The sequence below is a fragment of the Centropristis striata genome, chromosome 3 (assembly GCF_030273125.1).
Source record: "Centropristis striata isolate RG_2023a ecotype Rhode Island chromosome 3, C.striata_1.0, whole genome shotgun sequence".
Taxonomy (NCBI): domain Eukaryota; kingdom Metazoa; phylum Chordata; class Actinopteri; order Perciformes; family Serranidae; genus Centropristis; species Centropristis striata.
In genome coordinates, this window is record NC_081519.1 from 12,656,205 (window position 1) to 12,679,587 (window position 23,383).

At 40.1% G+C, this 23,383-nt stretch overlaps 2 protein-coding genes across 5 annotated transcripts in view; one reads left to right on the plus strand and one right to left on the minus strand.

Moving 5' to 3' along the window:
- lhfpl5a (LHFPL tetraspan subfamily member 5a) lies at positions 1-5,335 on the plus strand. Its single transcript, XM_059330122.1, has 3 exons — positions 1-465; positions 2,617-2,853; positions 4,157-5,335. The coding sequence occupies exons 1-3, from the start codon at positions 63-65 to the stop codon at positions 4,165-4,167; spliced, it is 651 nt and encodes a 216-aa protein (XP_059186105.1). The 5' UTR covers positions 1-62; the 3' UTR covers positions 4,168-5,335.
- The window catches only part of srpk1b (SRSF protein kinase 1b), a 27,257-nt gene continuing 8,674 nt past the window's right edge, over positions 4,801-23,383 (minus strand). For 3 of the 4 annotated variants that reach the window (XM_059330116.1, XM_059330117.1, XM_059330115.1), the window contains 14 exons: positions 15,223-15,350; positions 14,964-15,072; positions 14,369-14,456; positions 14,177-14,264; positions 13,256-13,362; positions 12,764-12,929; positions 10,712-10,737; positions 10,358-10,586; positions 9,794-10,225; positions 8,909-9,003; positions 8,643-8,750; positions 7,250-7,319; positions 6,962-7,054; positions 4,801-6,346 (listed from right to left, as the gene is read on the minus strand). In XM_059330116.1, the coding sequence (XP_059186099.1) occupies positions 6,162-6,346; positions 6,962-7,054; positions 7,250-7,319; positions 8,643-8,750; positions 8,909-9,003; positions 9,794-10,225; positions 10,358-10,586; positions 10,712-10,737; positions 12,764-12,929; positions 13,256-13,362; positions 14,177-14,264; positions 14,369-14,456; positions 14,964-15,072; positions 15,223-15,350 (1,924 nt within the window). In that variant the 3' untranslated portion in view covers positions 4,801-6,161. Of the gene's footprint in view, positions 6,347-6,961; positions 7,055-7,249; positions 7,320-8,642; positions 8,751-8,908; positions 9,004-9,793; positions 10,226-10,357; positions 10,587-10,711; positions 10,738-12,763; positions 12,930-13,255; positions 13,363-14,176; positions 14,265-14,368; positions 14,457-14,963; positions 15,073-15,222; positions 15,351-22,578; positions 22,985-23,383 lie in introns of those variants that run through there. The other variant, XM_059330118.1, reaches the window with a different exon arrangement.

A 23,383-nucleotide genomic window follows, 5' to 3' on the forward strand; every position in this document is an offset into this window, starting at 1 on the left:
AGGAGGATTTTTTCACCACTTTCTACCATCCAAGAGACATTTAAGAAGCCCTCCGTGTCGCCATGCTCCCTGCTCAGGAAGCAGCCAAAATCTACCACACCAACTACGTGCGTAACGCGCGTGCCGTAGGCGTGCTGTGGACGGTTTTCACCATCACCTTCGCCGTCATCACCGTGGTGGTGTTCATCCAGCCCTACTGGATCGGGGACAGCGTCCACACGCCTCAGGCCGGATACTTCGGCCTCTTCCACTACTGCATCGGGAACGCGCTCACCTCGGAGCTCACCTGCAAAGGGAGCGCGCTGGACTTCGGCTCCATCCCGTCCGGCGCCTTCAAGACGGCCATGTTCTTTGTGGGGATCTCCATGCTGCTAGTGGTGGGCAGCATCGTCTGCTTCAGCCTCTTCTTCTTCTGCAACGCGGGGAGCGTGTACAAGATCTGCGCATGGATGCAGCTGGCCTCCAGTGAGCACCACAGTTTCTACAAATAGGGCCTGGCAGTTTAAAAATACATACAATACATATTGTCTTATATATAGCACCTTAAATTACATGACAATCCTACAGTGTATTTTCCCCCCTCATATTAAATTGGCTTCTAAGCTATTTCCAGTAGTGTAAAGTAACTCAGTAAATTACGTAGGTTGCTACTTGACTACATTTCAGAGGGGAATAATGTAAGATAGGCCTACTTTTACTTCACTATATTTTATCTATTTGATTACTTTAGTTGGAAGTTAGTATTTTGAAAACCTGAGTACAAGGAATACAATGCATTATTTTACAGTAAATTAAACCATCTTAAAATGTAAGTGAAATATCCATTAAAGACCACTTAAGAAAAAGAAAGATGAGAGATTCCCAAGAAAGACCGGAATTACAACGCAACATCCAGTAGCGTTTCAGTAGTTCCCTCTAACTGACGCAAACACACGCACACACATGCACGCGCGCGCGCACACACACACACACGCACACACACACACACCGGTGAAACATGAAGCTGCTTGTGAACAGATGTAGCTACAAGTGAAAGGATGAGCATGTGATGACATATATAATGAGATTAACATCCTGGTGCACTTTTACACTTTCTCCTTTCCTTCTTTATACCCCTCATACCTGATGTTCAGCTTGTTTGTTTGTTTGTTTGTTTGTTTGTGTGTGTGTGTGTGTGTGTGTGTGTGTGTGTGTGTGTGTGTGTGTGTGTGTGAGTGCATTCCAACGAATGGCAGTGACACAAAATACATATTACACCACCTTATAGTCTATACATTTTTTTAAATAATTTTGTTTCCAAAGATACTATTTGCAAATGGAACTGCTTCTTCTTAGGGTAGACAGTAAGTCTGAAAATACTTGAAGTAAACATTAAAAAAAAAAAAAAAGATATTTTCCTTTTTAAGCATAAGAGAAAGGATCTTTCTAGTTTTTTTTATTAGGAGAGTATATCTGTCTTGAAATAGGTGAGTACATGTTTGAAAGTGAGCATGAGAACTGTGTGAAGGTGAAAGTGTGTGAGGCTCAGAAAGTGAAAGTGTGTGTTTGTGAGCTCAGGTTTCAGCCTGTTACCTGATAGTTTACGAGGCTCTGCATGTTGAGGTGGGACGGCACGAGGGCGGCTGTCTTTCTGTAGAGTCAATAATGGGTGAACAAGTTCATCTTTCTGGAGCTGAGATGCTCAGGAGTTGCTAGGCAACTCACCTGCATGTGTGTGTGCACCTGAATGAGTGGGGTGTATATTTAATTTCCCCGCTGGCTTCTCTGTGTTGCTGTTTGTTGTTTTCAGCGTTGGAGGTGGAGGAGCTGCTTTCTTTTATTGATCATCACCAGCAGCAAGATTTGCTTTTTCCAATCAACATGTCATTATATAAAAATCAAACAAATTCAGTTGTGGAGGAACTATTCAGATTCTAATACCACTAAGTACTAATACCACATGTGCAAAATAGTCTTGCATTAACAATGTTACGGAAGTATGTATTATCAGGTACACACATTAAAAGTGTTAAAAGTAAAAGTTCTTAATGCAAAAAAAATACCCCATGAGTTCTATAATTATATATTTTATAATTAGATCATTATTCCTCCTCATGCATTAATGTGTAAGCAGTGTCCTATTGTTGGTTGAGGGGAAACTAACATTTAACTCTTTTGTATAGGCCTGCAAATATTTATTTACATTATGTATTTATCTGCAGATTCTTTTCACTGTCTTTGGTTTGCTACACTTTGGAAAATAGTGAGAAGTGGTGATCAAAATGACCCCGCCCCAAAGTAACACCTACACCACAATGTTTGCTTAGTCTAACAAATAGTATTAATATGAAAAATAATTTGAAATGAATTAAAATAATTAAAAGGAAGAGCAGCAAATCATCGCATCTGAGAAACTGTAACCATTGAACGTTTGGCTTTTTTACATGAAGACTAACTAAAGTGATTATACAAATGAGTAAAGGAAACATTCCACAGGTTTCCCACAAGAAAAAACATTGAAAGTTTGTGCTTTGGAATAATTAACAGCAAAGAGTGACTGTTAGTGTTGAAGTACCTGATTTTTCCTTCAGAATTGCTCATGCAATTGCTCATCCTGTGCCTTTGTCTGTCTCTCAGGCACATGCATGGTGATCGGCTGTATGATCTATCCTGACGGCTGGGACTCAGACGAGGTGAAGCGCATGTGTGGCCAGCGGACCGACAAGTACACCCTGGGCAACTGCACGGTGCGCTGGGCCTACATCCTGGCCATCATCAGCATTATGGACTCTCTCATCCTCTCCTTCCTGGCCTTCAGCCTGGGCAACCGACAGGACCAGCTGTTGCCAGAGGACTTCCAGGTGGATGGGAAAGGTACCAGGAGGAAGGGAGGGTGGGAAAATGGTGTGGTGGGAGAAGAAAACACAGGCAGGATGAGGATATTTAGCTGGATAGTGTCACTTGAAAGGCAAGAGGGAGGAGAAGTGGGGATGACAGGGAGTTAGCAGGATGAAAGTTTAGGCTCACACATACTCCGCAAGAACAGAGAAATTTGTAAGTTTTCTCGAGGTGGCAAGAACAAGAACAAATTAGTTCTGGCCAGGACATTTCATACTTCACAAGAAACTCAAATGCCTGCTTAAATTTCTGTCCAATCCTATGTGTATGTATTAGCCACACCAAATGCTCTGAAGCCTTTAAAGGCAAATGTGTTTTCTGCCACAACAGATAAATATGTTCTCTCTTTCAGGGTTGTGAGAAAAGAATGAAGTCATTATTTTCTCACAGCCCTGGTTCGGAGGTTCTCGCAACTTGTTCTCGACACATCATCTGGGCAGAACATTTCTCTTGTGTGGTGTCCGACAACTATTATGTGATTGGTCAGAAATTTGAAGCGGGTAGTATGAAATGTCCTGGCCAGAACTAACTTTGTTCTTGCCACCTCGAGAAAACTAACAAATTTCTCTGTTCTTGCAGAGTATGTCTTAGTCTTAAGGTTTAAGTGCTGGAGACGATATGGAAAAAGGTGAAGCAAGGCTGGACAGCCTTGAAACCTTAAAAATTTGAATTTGACCAATGTCAATGACATTTCTATCAGCTTTAGCTGAACTTTGTGTTTTGTGCCATTTAGCCAAAGTTAGCATTATCACTGTGGGCACACAGACTGTATAAAAGACATGGACGTAGCCTCCGTGATGTGACCCATTGGTTTGTAGTACAACCAAATGCTGAAAAAGACAGTTCTAGTCCATGGCAATTTAAATGTACACAGTGCCCCCAGGATAGTTACCTGTCTATCACAAAGTAGCCACTCTCTAAACTTTAGAGTGTAAAGCAAACTCTGCTGTATTGTCTATGTTACTCTAAATGCATTGAGGAAGACTTGAAATGAGCACTTGAGACCATAAACTAATTTGGAGAATATTGGGGTAATAAATTAAGAAGTAGGCTAATTTACTCATAGACTTTACAGACTTTTTTTTGCAACCCATGTAGTCCACCCTTGCTGGCCATTAGAAAGAATGCTAGTTAAGGCATTTCTGCATTGCGTGGGATCTACTTGAGTTCAGCCTCAAGCAGGGCTGCACACTCTTTATCTTATGGATGTTTATGTTAAAATCTGTCTGAACTGACGATTACAGTTCATCTTTTTTCTGTAATGTCTTTCTCTCAACAGATAATGCCTAGGACCCGTGTGGACAACAGAGGGACGAGGAGAACTACAGGCATGAAGGATTTAAATGTATTCCAAGGCTTCAGGACAGTAAATTACAATCTAAAAATAACTTACAAGAAGTTCATCATGCCCTTGAAATAGTGACGGCTTATCAACAGACTTTGGAAACATGGGAAAAGTCACTTTCAACCTCCAGCTAAGATATCACAGCCTTAGATTAGCTGTGAATGGTTATACTTGGGACTGTGCTTTCAGGCAATTTATTATCCGAAATGACCGGAGCAACTTGTTACTTTGGAGAGAGAACTGTCATAAATGCTAAGCACACCAAGTGATAACATTGTTTTATTTCAGTGTCAGAACAACATAAATTTAAACATTTTATGTTATCATTAAAAATATGTTCATTTTAAATGCCAATACCTGATGTTAAAGGAGCATTTTTGTGGGATTTTGTTTAAATCTTTGTGCTGAGTTAAAGTGAAATCTGACACGTCCTTCTGTATCCGCCCTCTAGATGTCCTGATGATACATTAGCTTAATGAAAATGTCTTCTAATACGGAAATCTTTGGGGATTTATGTCCACAAACGTTTACGTCAGAGAATCGAAACACTGCAGTGGCAATTTAAGAGGCAAATGCAATTTAATAAGATTTTGAAATATGTTTATTTTTATAACCTACAGAAAAAAATGAACAATCATGAAGAGCGCAGACATGGACAGAAGGAGAGGAGACTTTGTAGAAAAACAAGCAAAATACTTCTGAGGGGATTCAAAGCATTATTACAGCATTTGTTTTAGTACAATCCATTATTTTCAAATCCAACACCTCCGTGTGCAGTGGAAACAAAGCTTTAGTTTTTATACAACTGGAAGTCACCTGAACATTCTTCAAGGAATTTCTAAAAAGTGTAAAAAAAATGCTCAAACCTTTCAGCTTGTGCCTTCAATTTACGGTCAAACTGTGCAAAGCTTTCGCTGCAGAGAGGCAGAGACTAAAGGCCAGCTCTTTGGTGCACACTGGACGTGGAACCACATAAAGGTTTTGAGTGTAGAAGATTTGACTGTTGATGTGATAGTTATATGAAGCCTTGTTTTAACAGGCAAAATGTTATCCAGGTATGAAACAGCATTAAGTTGTCCTTTTTGTGTGTGAAGTAGGAAAATAATCTGAATGTTGTTGTTTTTTTATTATTTTGTGTACACACTTGCTTTTTTAAAGACAATGTATAATATTGCTGAAACTAACAATAACGCTTGTAAAAACTGAGATGACAGTTTGGGTTTTACTGAAAAATAAAGTTTGATTTCTGATGAATCACTCCAGAGCCTGTATACAAATTTACAAAAGTTATTGAAGATAAAGCTAACTCAACAGTGCTAAGAACGTCACTAGTATCTCCTCATGGCTGTTAGCATTACGCACTTATTAATTCTGAGCACTTTGCACACATTTGACAGCCAGGCATAAAAGCTGGAACAGCTAACTGGCAAACAAAGACAAATTTTGGCTTTTTATGACCTATATGATAACAGCATGTAGTTTTGATGGCAATCTTTAAGTTCCTGTTCACATCCTGGCTGCGTATGCCTTTGTAGATAAGTGCAACCTTTCTTTTGAATACAATAGAGTCCATTAACTACAGCTAAAAATACAGAGAATGTGCTGCAGAGAAAGAGCTGGAGTCAGGAAAAAAAAGGGCGCAAGGTCGATAAGTCCTATACAGGCAGTAAAAAAAAAAAAAAAAGGGCCATAAATATAGGACGAAGCACACGAGTTCCTTCCATCATCAGTGTAATCCAAAGCAGGACAAAAACTCAGCACAGTCTCTCTTTTCATTGTGTTTGTGAAAGTGTGTGTGGGATGCCTCCGACAGCCATGGCAGGAGGATGCAGGCACAATGCAGTCATAGGTTCTTGCGGACATGGATGTGTTTGTTTACTGCCCAGGATCTTCAAACCTAATTTATCCTTTCACAATATGGCGGGTGGAGGTGTGCACTCTAGGATGTGAGCCATGGATGGGAGAGGCACTGGGCCGCCGTGGCCCTCCTTTCAGGCACCAGGTCCAGCATGGGCAGCAGGAAGGTGCTGAAGCTGTGTGCCGCGTCTTTGGACCACTCGTACTTTTCTACCAACACGTCAAATAAGCCCCACGGCTTCAGCTTGGTGATGTGACGCAGGTCCCCTAGGAGAGAATATTACATTTATAATTACAGGTGCATCTCAATAAATTACAATATCATAGAAGAGTTTATTTATGTCAGTAATTCAATTACACAAAGAATAAAACATTTCATGTCTTAATTTAATTAATTACTTCTAATTATAATGATTATGGCTTACGTTTAATGAAGACCTACAATTCAGTGTCTCAAAACATTTGAATAAGTATGTTTAATATTGAAATGTTGGCCTCTGAAAAGTATGTCCATGTATTTGCACTCAATACTTGGTTTGGGTTATTTGACTTGAACTACTGGAAATGAACTTATATTCTAATGTATTGAGATGCACATGTACAGTGCTGAACTTATTTCAGGTATAATATAAAATGCAAAATTATGTTTTTGTGTATTTTTTCTGTTGGCATAAATCCACTGCACCACATCAATGAACTGGAAATAGCTGCACTAAATTTAATTTGCAAGTTCTGCCCTCACACGGAGCAGATGGCTAGTCCCCCGAGCTGTCAGGTGCTGTGTCTGAAATAGTAACTTTTGCACCAAATACCTGAGAATATTTTAAGGATGAACTGGATTTTGCTACAGCAGACAGCTGGTGGCAGGGCGCGCATGTTTACCTTTCTTGGTGAAAAACTCCTTGGAGTATTTGCCTGCCAAGATCAGCTTCCGAGGAACTTTGCCTAGCAGCTCGATGATCAGCGCTATGTGATCTACAGGGAGGCAGAGAAAAACACAAACACAGCTGATGAAATGACACGTTCAATGAATGTCTGCAGCACTAGACCATTAAGTCTACAGCTTCCCATGTAAAGCTGGTATCCACACTCCTTTCAGTGCTTCTTGAGCAACCCTATAGTTTGTCTGACAGTTTGGGGACGGTCATCTCAGGGGAAGCAGACACTGACCTTCATCTCTGGAGTAGTCTTCTCCAGAGTGGGGCTCAAACAGATAATCTCCAGTAGCAAGCTCGAATGCCTGAGGATAAAAACACACACACAAATCAAACTGAATAGCATGTTGATTAATTGGTTTTAACTATTTTGTGCCCAAACACAATATAAAGTATTATTTATAAAAATGTCACATTTGTTAAGGTCTTGAAATTTGGTACAGACATATTTTGGGCTAAAGTTGAAACAGTACAGGTTTATATTAAAACTACAAAACAAATATAAACTACATGATTAAAATCACACTTAAATAATTAAAGTCAGGACTTTTTGAAAATAAGGGGGGAAAGGGGGATGTACTAAACGTACATGTTTATTGCATGCTTTCCATATTAATTTTTTACACTACATGAGTGCATGCCCAGTGGTGGAATGTAATTAAGTACATTTACTCAAGTACAATCTTAAGGTACTTATAATTTCCTTGAATATTTCCATTTTATGTAACTTTATACTTTTAGTCCACTAAATGTTGAGGCTGTTGAGAATATTGTACTTTTTACTCCACTCCATTTAGCTGACGGCTTTAGTTACTTTTTAAGTCGAGATTTAACATGAAAAACATAAAAAAAACCCACTATATGAAGTAGTTAAAATGAGCCATATCTTTACAAAACGTTTACATAAATGCATCAATACAAATAATCTAATAATACATTTAGAATATAAATAACACTCTGAGTGGGGCCGTTCAACATTACAAGTATTTTAACTTTTAATGCTCTTCGTACATTTTGATGCTGATACTTTTGTACTTTTACCTCAGTAAGTTTTGAATGCAGGACTTTTACTTGAAGTGGAGTAATTTCACAGTGTGGTATAGTGCTTTTACTTTAGTACAGGATCTGAATATTTTTTCCACCACTGTGCATATCTTTCATAATCAACTTGAAATAATTGACAGATATCAATTATCTGATTATGGTTCCTTGTAATTTCAAAGATAAAACCATTTGTCATTATAACTCATTCTCTTATCCTAATGTCCCGTGGACTCATGTATAAGGAGACGATACACATTCAGCTGACTGCAGTAACAGTGTTGATTAAGATCATGCCATGTAAAAAGTAGCACTGCGTAAATAAAAGTAAGAAAAAGGAGAAAGAAAAATGCTTTGCAAATCTTTTATCGAGTAGGAAATGTATTCATGTTTGTAAGGCCTAAAAGACCTAAAATGTGTTTTGATGACAATTTAACTTAATAAAACTGCACTATAATGGTAAAAACTCAAAGAGTTTAAATGACTATTACTACAGCTACGGTTTGTCTTTACAGCCAGTGTAGATGACATCATCTCCTTATAGTTGTGCAGGTGACGAGTGTTTGTGACGATGTGGTTTGTTTTACCATGCAGGCTGTGCTCCAGATGTCTGCTGGTGTACCGTAGCCGGCTCCTGTCAGCACCTCGAGAGAACGATACTGCCGCGTCTGAATGTCATCTGTGAAATGTTTGTGCTGAGAGAAGAGGAGAGCCATAATTGAGCCAGTTATTACAAAGATTTAAAGGTCAAATTTAAAGCACAGGCAGACGTCAACATCGACAAACCTTTCTAGGGCCAATGAGAGTCGTTTATTGGAAGATAAAAAAAGCACTAATGTGAATTTGCACTCACCACCCAGCAGGCGTTGCCAAGGTCTGCAATCTTAACCTGCAGCTTGTCAGCGTTAACAGGCTGAAGGGGGTCTACTAACATATTGGCTGCTGCTCCTGTTAAAGAGGAGACAGGAGAGAGTGTCAGGGACAGAAATATATATACACATGGGAGATGACCAAGAAAATCTAAGCCAGTAGAAAGCTCACAACTGCACTGGGTCATTCTAACAACTGGGAATAAAACTCCCCGGATCATATTACATGACAACCCTCTACAACCCATCATTAAGGTACATTTTGTGGATTATACATTCAAACTCAGTGGAGCAGGTGACATGAGAGTTTACAGTTCAGTGCAACCACATGCTCCGAGTGTGTGATATATTAACTTATATAATTTTATTATATCACACTTGATTTCTTGATTCGTTTTAAAGAAGAATTTGAAAATGTGTAAGACTTAAACAAGGCATTAAACCAACGTTCTGCTGATCTTTACAAATCAAGGCACAATGTTCCAGGAATGGCTCCACCTTCAGTGTAAAAAAGAAAAAGTTTAAAATGAAAAGCAAATAAAATTGTAATCTTAAATCCAATGTGTAACTGTCGTCGATTTGATGAAAGTGGGTTTTTTTTACCTGTTTACAGCTACCTAAACGATTTTAATACATTTATTCCAATACAATTTTAAACTATATAACTGCACTGTGACTTTTACTCTTTTTTTCCTTCCTCTTTCTTTGATTTTAAGGTTTTGTTTTCTTTTGATGTGTTTTGCTGCCCTTTTGATGTATTGTGTAATAAATAGTCTTGTTGCTGAAATGTGCTATATAAATAAACTTGCCTTGCCAACCCTAATCATCATTCAGTTAAAATAAAAAAAGTTAAAGAAGGTTTAACTAACCATCCTGGCTGTCTTCATCCTCCTCTCTTTTGGTCTCCCCCTGAGTCTCCATCTCCTCCTCCTTCTTTTCCTCCTCCTCCTTGTCTGCTTCTTCCTTCAGCTCTACAGTGACAGAGTCTGGGCTGAGAGAGACGGGGAGCTGCTGCACGTCTGCGTCCTCAGGTGAACCGTTACAGGTCTGATGCTCTTCTGTCTTGTTACCTAACGTGTCCTGGCTCTCTGTGTTACTTTCTGGTTGGTTGGCGTTCTGTTGGTCCTCCAGCTCCTCCGTCGTCTGCTGCTTGGTCCCTTGAACCTCCGGACTGGCCTCGCTCTCCGGCGTGGAAGCGTGTCCGTTGCAGTTCACCTCCATCCTGTTCTCCTCCTCGGCTGCTTTCTCTCTTCGCTCATTTACCTCTGGTTGCTGCTGGGTTTGTTCGTCTGGGGTCAAGTCTGTGGTAAAAATTAAGTTTGCAATATTTAACTCTTGATACTGCCCAGTTGTTATGGTTTACCATCTTTTCAGATATTTTAATACAACTATTCATAAAAACATTCGCTGTCCTCCATCTTTGTCTTATTCACCTGTGACAATATGGTTAGCGATGTCTTGCAGCGTGGCAGACATAGAGAGGGTGGGCGAGGAAGTCGTATCTTCGGTGGTCTCTGTTGTCGTCGTCTCCTCCTCTTCCTCCTCTTCTCCACCTTCCGCTACTCCTCCCTCCATCTCCTGGATCCTCTTCTCCAGCATCTCTGCCTGCTTCTTCTGCTTCTTCTTCATCTTCTTCTTTTTGTTCTTAGACATTTTGGCCATCTTGGGAAGGTAAACAAGAGGAGAGAGAAAAAAATCAAGTTTGTATTCTGACGTGATTCTCAATCTATTTTCCAGAAATACCTCATATCACTAGAGAAAAAAAATAAAAATAAAACATGACTCACAGGTTTGGGTGCTGGGGCTGTACTCACTGCAGGAAACAGGGGAAAAAAATCAGAGGATTACATTAGTGAACGACGTGTGGCATATCCTTCGTCTCTCTAAAATTAGTATTCTGTTCGGGTGGCTGAGTTGATTCACACCAAGCTGAACTAATAGAGTGCTTCTGCAGCAGCACCCGGCTCAGCAGGAGTCACAATCCTGAGCAAGCCGGTAATTTCCATAACCAATCCAGCGGTGACTCATACCAACACACAGATAAGCGCCTCTCTTTTATTAGAAACTTCAACATGCTTTAAAGTTTCTAAACGCTTACATCACACACAAGAGGATTATACCACAGAGTTGGAACATCAGTGTTTTCCAAATTTAAACCTGGTTTGTAACTCTTTACAATAAAATCATAAAACTAAAAGCATTTACACAAAAAAAGCGACTAATTATTTTTTGGGTAGATTTTTCTGAGGTATCGCACCACGAATGGAGGCATCGACCAATCATGTTGTGTTGTGTCAAGTAATCTGGAGGTTATTTGAGATCCCTCTTAGCCATGCACCAACAAAAATGGTATGAGACTGGAAAACCAAGGGACTTACCAGCATTAGAGCATGCTGGAGAAATCGGTACTTACCAAACCTGATGTAATACACTAGGGCACTGTGACACTGGAGTGATTTACTATAAAAGATGATGATCTGTTATATGCATGCCATATAAAAAAAATGGATTAATGGATTTTTCTTTCTTTGTTCTTGCTGTATTGGATTACGGTCTCGGACGAGGATCTTTCTGACTTTGGACAAAGTGGATTGCCTCGGTTGAAGACCGTTTTTCGGACAGTGCGTTTCAAGATTGCTTGGCCAGGCAACTTTTCCCGTTTTCCTCTTCAAATTGGATGGATTACAATTCCCAGCTACAGCTTCATTTATTATAGGAAAGTTAGGGTTAGGGTAAGACAAATCATACCATAATCATTTTTATTATTATACTCTTATGAATTTGATCGGTAATCAACTTTTGAAATATTACATGCTGTACGCTTGCACCTTGCTATATTATCAATAAATTCTCAATTGCATTTAAAGTGAAGTAGTGTACATTAGATCTCTAAATCTTTTGTTATAATAAGGTTGTGTGTTTAAATAAGGTTCTTACAGGTTAACTCTAGCCAACAAATTAAACGTGTCCTAGGAGCTTTTATTCTCAGCTACTAAATCTAACCTAGCAAATTCACCAAGTGCAAAGATCGTTAGAGGAGAGCTGCCGTTAAACGGGCGCGGCCAGCGTGGTATCTGTGGCTTATGGGTTGTCCTATGGATGCCATTCCGGCTTAAGCAGGGCAGGTGCTCGGAATTAGGCAGTGAGAGCTGGGCGAATCTCCTCGCCACCAGTTTATAAAGTTCCTGAAACACTTATTGTGATAATATCCATAGTGTAGTGAACAAAACCCCTTAGTGGAGAGCTGGTCCAGAAGTCCCTATTTACAGGGCATTCTCGGGGATCAAACAGTTGTCATGAGGATTTCACAATAAAAGCCCTTAACACAACACACTAGGTTTACTAAGGGGAATTCAAATTCACTCAGAGAATTTTGCTAAAAGGAAACTCAATGAAATAACTTATACAGTAGCTACCTACCTATTACAACTGGAGTTCTGTCCAGTAACTACTATTTCTCACTGTTGGTCAAAATACTGTGGTTACTGTGATTGCTGAGTGAAGTCTCTGTGAGTGCAATCAACGTTGTCTGTCCCAACTCCTCTTCTTCTTGTGCGGTCTTAATACAAGTTGCGTAAATTTGATTAGTCAAATTTAAAACATTAACTGAACAAATTACCTATTTACGTAGAATCAGTTAGTTGTATTAATGCCAATAATTTAGGAAAATGGCTCACTCTTGTTGTGTGAGCCACTAAATAAGTAACATGTCAGTCATACATTGGAAGGCACTGGACCAGCTGTTCAATCTAAACAGCAAACCACTTCATGGTCAGCAACATTCCGATCAAACCAATGAAGTTGCATAGTGGAGTGTTGAGGGAAAGAAAGGTTGTGACCTGCAGAACCCGAAGGAGGAGCAGCTCCAGTCTTCTGCCACTGCGTAGCTTCAGCAGCCATTTTCTTGATGTAGGGCTCGTTGACGGTCAGCAGAATGTTCTCTGGCTTGATGTCTGTGTGGATGATCTTACACTTGGTGTGGAGGTAGTCTAGACCCTGCAGCACCTGCAGTGCAGAAAATGCAGTGTCAAAATGAAGGATTTTCCAAGTTAAAGGTTCATGTCTCCCGCTGAGAACTGTGAAAAATATAATTCTCGGCCCATCAGGCGTTCTGTAATATTACACCTGAATAAGACAAATCATTTCTGATGTGTTGCCTGCTGCGTGAAAGAGCTCACGATGAGTTTTCTTTTTGACAGCGTTTCAATAGTGCAGCCCTGAGTCTAACTGACACTGCACACAAACCAAAACATCAAATGATCCTTTTCCTGTGGAAAACAATAATAGGTGCTGTTTTAACAATAAATAGTGTCTGTGTAGCTGTAAAGTACCTGTTGTATTATGCTTTTAACACAGGGAAGAGGCAGGCCTTGATAATTCGACTTGATGATCCACTTCAGCAGGTGGTAACCCAGCACCTCAAATACCATGCACACATCTGAAGAAATACGATGTCAAGGACTAATAGATCAGACAGAATTCTCTGCAAGGCAATTCCATAATTGACAATCTTTCAGTACAAACCGCAAAAGTAAGTGCCTTAGTGCACAGCTGTAAACTGGATGGCGGGAACACACTGATGAGAGTGTTGGTGCATTGGGACTGAGGCGCTTAAAGATGTGGCAAAGCACTCAGCTAGCTGAACGTCAGATAAATATCTGCACCATGTAAAGCAGGGCGGGATGTGAATCTGGGGTATAATAAATGGAGAGTTTAGACTGCCAAATGACTGGCACCAAAATTGTGTCTCGTCACAGCCGATTGCTTTCAAACTCAATAATTCTGGTAGAAGTCTGGCTGAGATATGCTGATCTTTAAAAGCAATGCAGACAAATGGGGCCTTGAAGCACAATAACAAGGCTGAAATAAATTAATGTCTGGCCTGAGGTGATGCAGTCTTACCCTGAATGTTCAACACTAAAAGTAGCTATTTGGCCTGAGATGTGTAATTAGTATGTCCAAGCCATCACACTGAAAGGGACGGAGAGAGAAAATGGAAGACGCCAAGCATTTACGCTGCTTTTGTTGCACTGCGTCGTTCTTTTACAGAATGACAGCAACAGAAAAGCCTTCTTCTAAAGACACAGTTCAGTTTATAAAAAAAGACTTCAACTTGGACAAAACCTGATCAAAAGTGGTCAAAAAATAATGTATGTTTTGCCAGTGTGATTAGATGTGTGGGAAAGTGTCGCGCAAAGGATATCTGCATATCAGGAACAGATTAACTGTAATTTATTAACAACAAAGGATACGAGTGCCATTCATGCCAGAAATTTTGAAGTCGTCTAGAAGCTGCACCACTTTCTCTCTGTTGGGGTCACTGGGATCTGTGTTTCTTACCTGGAAAACACACACAGACACATACAGGGTTGTTAAAGTTGTGGACACTGGAATCACTGAAACCATTGCGAAAATATTTTTATCACGGTGACTTTGTGCCTTACGGATTTGAGCAGCTTGATCTCATCCAGAGCTGTCTCTGTGTAATGTTCTGCACTTTTTACAACCTTCATAGCCACGAAGCGCTTCTCTCTGAAACACACACACAAAATCAGTGATTTAACTCATTTAACCACATTAACCGTTTTTAAAATATATATCAAGTAATAACAGTTATAGTAGCATCAAACCTCTTGGTGCATATATCTATAACACTTCTAAAAATATCCAATGGTATTAAACTAAAAAACGTCACCAGGCCTTTATTAGAACCTATAACCATATTTTTTAAAGTACCGTGATACTCAAGATGTGCTGCTCAGGGTAACAGAAGCCTAACGTATATAATCTATAAATATCACATATATAGGCTGCAGAAGGACTGAAATTCCTGGCCCTCACTGTGGACCATTGCATACTTATGCATGCACACTGCACTCCATGGTTCAGACATTTCTTTTTCAGAAGAACTACAATATTCAAGCTCACTTTATTGCAACGGAGCAGCAGCTGTGGCTTGATAAAATTGGCTCATGAACTCTGCAAATCTGTACATCTCTATCTAAACTGCACACAGTCAGATTAAGAAACTGAACTTACTGGATGTCCCAGGCCAGCCACACAGTGGAGAAGTGGCCCCAGCCCAGCTTACGGATCACATGGTATCTCCCGTGGAAGAGATCTCCGATCTTCACATGGTGATATCCACCTGACAAAACAGAGATGCTGATACACTCAAACATCTATATGAATCAAAGCTGCAGTGCAGGTGGATTTGAGATCCAATCATATTCACTAAAATATATCACAATACTGCTGTTCTATGTTTTATTGGCTTGGATATATGCACAACACCTACCCCTGCAGTAGTCATTGGGGTCCTCCTGCTCATCATCATCAGAGCCCAGGATCTCCTCGTCTTGCTCTGGGAGCGGAGAGTCTGCCTGGCCCGGCACAGAGCCGCCTCCACGACCATGAGGCTCTGGTCTGAGTGGGGAAGGCAAACAGAGAGACCGGAACGGTGAGGGAGAGAAGAAATTGAAAAGATAAACAGTCACAAGAATATAAACCACAGGGAGGGAGGAAGGAAGTGCGGAGGTAGGAAGAGCGGCAGTGAGAAAAGAGGTGAAAGATGTACTGGCTCACGGAGTGAAACAGAAATTGAGTAACACTGAGTTGGAAGAGTTAACATTCGACAATGTGGTTTTCATAATATGTCATTTTCAGAAGCAAGGTATTTTATCAAAAAGGTTACAGTGTGGTTTCAACCAGAGAAACTAAAAAGCCCTCGAGTGAATAAAGCCTGATTCCCACTGGGCGCGTTACTGCAGCGTAACGTCAGCGTCGCGTATGACGTTGCAAATAGGTAACACTCTAATCAATGAGAGCATTTCCACCGGGCGCGTAACGTTACAGCAGCGTCACGTCAGCGTCTCTACGCGAGCATTAGGTAGGACTTCTATTTCTCAGCGAGACGCTGCCAAATCGCGTGAATCTCAACAGAGCAGATCGCACCAGACAGGAAGTCCGACTCAGAATCAGCGTAAAACAATTCCGCCCCTTTCAAAATAAAACACAATACGCAGTTCATGCAGCCTAAAACTACTTCACATTAGGGGTGTGCCATATCGTATCGTTCACGATAATACCGGTATATTTTTTTTATGGGTAAAAAAATGCATATCACGATATTGGCAACATGCCCTACTTCTTGACATAGTGGCGTAAGGATTTCCTATTAATTACCTAGACCTTGGCGGCCCGCCAGAGTCTCTTGTGCTGCTCTAACGTCACATTTCAAGCTACTGAAAGTATATCTACACTATTCATAACATAAAGTTATTTTGCGTTGTGTCTCTGCTCAGCAGTGTCTGTCACCCGTCAGTCAGTCAAAACCCCGACCCACCTCTCTGTCCTCATCCGAGACATGCGCACGCATTCACACACGCACTGAATATACCGAGCTGCCCTCCCACTGCGCTTCAAAACAAACCCCTACCTGTCTGTAATGTATCAGTCCCGTCCCCTCTCTCTCTCTGTGCGTCTGTGTGTGCGTGAGCCGATCTAAATACTATCAACCTGTCCTGTCAGAGGTCCAAACGGTCCAAACACACTGTTGCATTGTGCCGTTCGTTAGCCGCAAGCTAACATTAGCTAACAATTAAAGTTGTTTTAATCACAAAAAGCTACTATACTATTACTTCCTGTCGCTTCACAAATGCAGCTTTCAAAATAAGAGCACAGAATCCACCACAGAAATTACAAGAAGACTGTCAAAATAAGATGCCTTAAATAAAACATAGAAGAACCTTTATTCTCCTTTACAATAATTAATTAAAATAGGCAATGATGTGTTTGTGAGGTGTTTGCTCACATTTCGCTCTCAAAGTGGACGAGATTGATCACATTGTACTATAAAATGTACAAAATTTTCTCCCAGGGGGGCCCCAAACCCCCTAGAAGGTTATTTTTTATTATTATTCGCTAATACTCAAGTAAGTAATTTTTTTGTATTTGGCAACTGTTGAGATTTGCAATTTACACTACATTTAGATTTATGATTGATTTTTATTTTGTTGTACAATTTTTATTTATTTATATGGACTAAAAAATAATTTTCTATATATTTTTTAGTATTTTTGATATCGTCAAGAATATCGTTATTGCGATAATACTCTGAAATATCGTGATAATCTTTTAGGGCCATATCGCCCACCCCTACTTCACATCAACATTATGTTGTGACCGGGGCACCAGATCAGCAATCAATCAATCAAAGGATCTCAGAGGATCGGCGACACGGACGACAAGAGACTGATTGTTGAAGTGGAACATCATACAATCATTTATGACATAACATATTGTTTTTATAAGGATAGATGGTCAGATCAACATATCTTTCACCTCAGAGAAGCAAAGTAAGTTGGTTTTTGTTGTTGTTGTTTACTTTATACACACAGTTTATCCATAGACTGTATAAATAGAGTTTAAAGTTTATCACGGGATCTTGCGGTCTCCCGTATGGTCAGGATTAACGCGTGATCTCGTTATCTCGCGTGTATACGGCCGGCTCGCTAAACTGACGTGCTGCTGCTGTAATGCGCCCGGTGGAAATCCCCAGTAAGGATCAATTCATATTCCAAACAAAGATCAGGAGCCTGTATAGTATTTCTGTAATGGCAGAACAGTCATGTTAGCACCAAGGGGCAGATTAAAGAAAATACTAAAAAGATATATTTTTATGGCACTAAAGATCAATCAGTATTTGTCACTGATACAGGACTATTCACATGCCAAAACTCAATGCTAATATCCAGTTGTGACAGAAAATGTGGCAGAAAAAAATACAACGCTTAGGTAAAAGTGATTGTTGTTGTGTTTAGGCATTTCAAGCAACTTCAAGAATATAACCGTGCCAAACTTAAAGCGGTTTCTGTATATTTTCCCTATGACTGGCCAGTCAGTGTATTTGTGATACAGAGAAACTTTGCAGTAAATAAGTGGACGAGACCAGCTGATTGTCCTGGTTAGGAGAGTAGCTGCAAAGAACAACAACTTGCAACTCATAAATCGCTTCTCACCTCTCCTAACTTGAGAAACCAAACTAATTTTAACTGCAACAGAAAAAAAATAAAATTGGATTCAGTGGAACAACTTTTTTTTTTAACACCTCTCTGTGATCGTAACAAGAGACCATCTACTTCACTATCTCCTATTAATTCTGAGGGCTGTGCTTTAAATTCCCAGTGTGTGTGTAAATATACATATAAACACAGTTCTTCATATCTCTTCCTCTACACATTGGCTTTAACTACTAAGCTTGTAGTCATTTTTTGCTTTGAAGTCTTCTTATGAATGATTTACTTACTTTCATCTTGGGTCTTCTATTTGAGCTGCACATTAAAGCACATTTCTGTGGTGGAATTTGAATTAATTAAAGAAAGCATGGATGAGTATGATAGTGTGATAAAAAGTTAATTTTAAAGCTCAGGAGTCTGTGTTGTCAGTCAGCTACATAACAAGCTCAAATGGGTGTGAAGTAAGTGCAGGAAGGGAAGAGATGTGGGATTTATTTTCTTCAAACCCACCTACTAAAGCTGCAGCATCATCATACGACTCCTTGGACCAGGACTTAATATCATTAAACATTAATCCTATTGTTAAATAACTGATGATTGCACAATGCTTAAATGAGCATGTTGTGTTGTGTGAATGTGAACAAAGTGGAATAAATTATTAAAACCAGTTCACTAGTTGTTCCTATAGGACTCATTGGAGAGTACCAAAGACCATGTTTGTTTCCAAGAAAAGACTCACAAACAGGATTCAAGTTAGATATCAAACAAGTAAAACAAGAAAGATACATATGTAAAGAGGTGCAACTGCACCCAGTGAGCTTCAAGCTGCACAAACTATTGACTAGGAACACTGCATATTCTACCTGAGTCACTCATTATTAAAGCATGAGGAACTTGCACACACTGAGTCAAATTATTGTCAAACACGATAATCTCTTGTTTTGTGATCCGTTCAGAAAATGACTTGTTTCTGGACAGACTGAATGGAATTTGGTTTGGCCAAACAAACTTCCTCTTGGTGCTGTCCGTGGTGCTGAAAGAAGAGACTGCACTGTGACACTCTCCCACTGAATCCAAACCACCGAGCAGCAAACATGTCATCAATCGCCAATGAATCACCTCGTCTCCACCCTTTAACCAATTAGCAACAGCTAAAGAAACCTGGCAGCCTGTCCTGTAGGCCAGTCAGTCAAATTTCAAGAACACCACAATATTACAGTGTTGCAACTGATGATGATTTTAAATGATATTTTCAAGATTGATAAATGGTTTGGTAACAAATATAATACCTTGCTATGCTGAATACAACCCCTTTGTTCTTTCATTACTCAACAACACTGGCCATCTGTTTTCTTGTTGCTTGCTTTGTACACACAGCTGTACAAAAACTTTTAAAAATCCTACATAAAATACAAAAATCAGGAAAGATCGAAGAATAAGTAAACAAGACAAGGAATCTGAGCAAACATTCCTGCACCAACACAGAGCTTTATTATCCCACTATCTTTGCTTTCTCATTAAAGAACTGAAGCTCATGAGTCCTTAAGATGCTTCCCTGAATTCCTGCAGAGGGCTGATCATGGTGCACTGTCGAGGTTAACAACATCTAAAAGCTTCCAGCAAGAAATCCTGTTCTCTGCATGCAGAGCAGACAGATGTTACTTCACAAACAACACTGTTTTTCTCCACACTATTTTAAATGAACACAAGGTGGTATTGCACAAAAAAAATCTTCATTTGAATTTTTCTAAGCAGATTAATTAACAGAACACATCAGTCCTGTGTGCTACATTTAGACATCGTGTTTCAGCTTCAATTGAGTCGAACAGTAAACACTGGTTGGTGCTGGGGAGGATTTAGAGCTAATTAAAGCAAGTCACATATTATCTCTTAAGCTATGTGAGGGTCTAAGCAGCTGACTTCAACACATACCCTCTGAAGAAAAATGTTTACTCTTAACTGTGTTTACTGGCATTGCTTCTAAAATGTCATATGGGAGACAGAAAAACTGATCTGATTGCTTGGGTTGACGGTACTTTGTTGTGATGTGCAAACAATGTTAAAAGCCATCAGGATTAACATGCCTAGCTAATGAGTTCATTGGCTTAAGTCTAAGCAACAGAAGAAGAAGGACCACTTTAGATGCATCTTCGCTGTGTCATGCTTGGCCGCCTGCTGAACTCAGCCGTTTGTTACCGTTCCTTAGGGGAGAAAGGCAATTAAAGATGTTGAGCTAAAGTCATAGGTGCAAAGATTAATTAATTAATTTGGTCCTTTTTCATTTTGACAAGAAAGGGCTCAGAGTTCAAGTAAGTCCTATTAGAGTAATGATTATTTTTTGGATCCTGACCAAATATATAAAAATGAATCCACTGCGACTTCTATTTGCATTTATCATATCATATATCAACCAATATTATTGGCCTGCTGATCATATCTGTCTGGCTCATATGTGTAGGAGGCATCCTCCTCGGAGAAAAGGCCGGGACAAAAAAGATTTTTAGTATAATTCAGTCTGTGAGTTTGCTTCTACAATACTCCCCCATCTGCTGTGAGATTTTTCTCTCTAAAGAAAAAGGTGCCACTGGAGTGGGCACACTCCATTTTTCATTTGCTCATAATGTTTTCAACCAAAAATAAAAGTTTGTCTCCCTAGCAGCACTGAAGAGAGTACGCACCAAAACTGCCCCAATGTTTTTATGTTTTGTGTTTTCATTAACTAACTATAGTATCACACATATTTAAAGATGAAAGTGCAGCCTCCAGTCTTTCTCTGCTTCTGACGGTTAATGTGGTTTAAGCATTTTCAGCAGCTACTTGCAAGAACTTTGTCAGCCCACACAATGTGTGGCAAAGGCTAAACAACACTGAATTTATTCATTTACCACTTTCAACTCTCATCCATAGCGCTTCAAATGTGAAACACAATTTTCCACTGTGTCAATTATTGTGTGTTAAATACTCAGAGGAAAACAAGCTTGAGCATAGGGAAGCACCGATGTGATACAGATATCAGATGTTGGGTCACTGACTAAAATCTAAAAATGATGATGAATGTTTTTCCTTTTTAGTGTTAAGAAGTGCAAGTATATTCTGAAACAATCGCAGTAGATCTGAAAGGCACAACATTCTTAGTCACATGTGTTTTGGAAATAAACAATGGTATCATTGATTTCTTCATGATTGAAGGAACTTGCTGAGATCTTGAAATTGTTATAATTGTTGATACATTTTCACTCCTGTGTAGTAATGCTGACATCACCAATTGATGTGTAAGCTACTGAGGAAGTCGGGAAGTTGTCCCCTGATACAGTCTTCTGAAATCTGATACAGATTGTTTTGTTCTGAAGGTGCCAATTGCCAACAATATTTTACACAAGGCTCAATATCTTTAAATATGACCACAATAGTCAGTTTTTTCAGATAACCATATTGTGGTTAAGGTGGGAAAGCCTCTGAATTGACAACCATTTTCCTTCTTGAAAAACCCACTTAATGTCCACTTTACTTTTCTTTTTACAAGGACACTTTGCACCGACGGCTCCTGCATGAACAACTGCCTATGCTTGACAGCATTGTGTAAAAAAGCCTGTATTTAAGCACACATGCTCTATAATAGCATATTTAGCACAGGATCTGCCTATTAGGACAGCACGTCCCTAGTGGACAAAGAGAAACAGCAGTGTGCATCACTGAGACATTAGAATTAATGGTTTATCTGCAATTCCAACACTTTGCAAAATCATTCAGTGGGCCAGATTCGACCATTTGGGGGGCTGGAACTTTTTTTTTGGCATCCAACATCCTCTTTTGCCTGCTGCATTGACACAACAAAGGTGACACTGAATACACTGTGCGTTTTTGGAGGCTTGGCTAATGTGAGAGGATAGTGGACATAAAGACGTTTACATACTTGATCTTTGAATAAAACAAGACCAATATGTTCACAATGTTTTCAGTACCTCCACTCAGGGCATGATGTTTTCAGTTCATGCATTTCCCTCTAAATTGTGGAGCGGATGCGAATTGTGGGGCCTATAACCAAATTGATTTTTCTCTTTTGTTTACATTGCTAAATAAGCCATCGTCTTGGTGGATTTTATGCATTCTCTGAGTACATAAAATACCGAATTGAAAACAAAATCCCTATAAAATATAGAGGATTTGGTGAAAAACTGACACGTGGACCTTTGATCCCAGGACAAGGACTAGATCTAAATATAACTGCCAAAAAGAAGACTATTTTTAGTAAGCAGAGAGCAGAAAGAGAGATGGGAGGACAGAATGGCAGAGGTTACAGGGACAGTGTCTACATCAGAGAATAAGAGAGAAATGTGTAGCAAACATGCTGACATATAAATTACATTTTAAACCCAACACAAGCATTCTCACATTTAATGCCAAAAGACAGCAGATGATCGTGCCTTTCAAGATCGTGCATTCAAGTTTTTTTCTCACTGCGGTACATCAGCATTCGGACAGAGACCACTCAATGCCCTCTGATGGCCAGACAACATGAACATCGACAGAAAGCAGGATACTTCAAGGACTTCTGCAAACATTGGGAGCAAGACAATCTCTAAACGTCTCTGGTTGTCACGCCTGCCAACACTCACACACACAGATCCTGCTCTTACCTGCAAGAAGCACGGATGCCCATGGGACGTGATAAGGGAGGAGGACAGGAGAAAGTGTAGGTGTTAAGAAAAACCCCCTCACTACATCTGCCACGAGGCAAAAAGAGGACCAAAGACGGAGAGGGATGAAGAGTGAAAAGTAGAGTGCAGCAGGAAAAGAGAGTTGGTACCTGAAAAGCAGTGATAATAGAGGAAGGAGACAGCAAACAGAATGAGAAAATGGGGCTTAAGAGGAAAGAGAGCAGAGTGGGTGAAGACAAGCGCAGAGAGCACAGAAAGAAGAGAAACAAGAGGAGAAATGTGGAGGCTCTGCTGCAGGCTGAACACTGAGAGGTTTAGTCCTGGAGCACACTCGCTGCCTCTCTCGCTCACTTTTTTTCTCCCACACACTCGCTGTCTCTCTCCCTTCTCTGTCTGACCGAGAACTCTCCTTGGCTGTCGTCAGCTGCTGGCCCGGCCCCCTTCACTGACAGCTGGGAGATGATTGGATGATGCAGCCCAGCACTGCATTGCAGGTGAGGGACGACAGCAGCCCCCACCCCTCCTCCTTGTCTGACCAAAACAACGCCATTCCTCTTTCCCCTGTCTGTCTATCATCATCATCAACCACCTCCCACCCCCTTATCACCTGCCATTCCAACATTGTTTCACTCAATTTTTTGCACCGAAAAAAACAATGCTACTCAGACTGTTTGTGGTAGATGCATTTTGCCACAGCCTCAGCAGGGTTTGCTACTCATGGACAAGTGTTAGGTGGCCCTGATTTTAAACCCTAGATGTAGGAAAGGAATCAGCAGGAAAGCCA

What these genes read in the sequence shown, in the direction of transcription:
- lhfpl5a (XM_059330122.1), top strand. Translation starts at nt 63, where the DNA reads ATGCTCCCTGCTCAGGAAGCAGCCAAAATCTACCACACCAACTACGTG. An exon ending in ATGGATGCAGCTGGCCTCCA is followed by an intron (nt 466 to 2,616) that starts GTGAGCACCACA and finishes TCTGTCTCTCAG; the next exon opens with GCACATGCATGGTGATCGGC.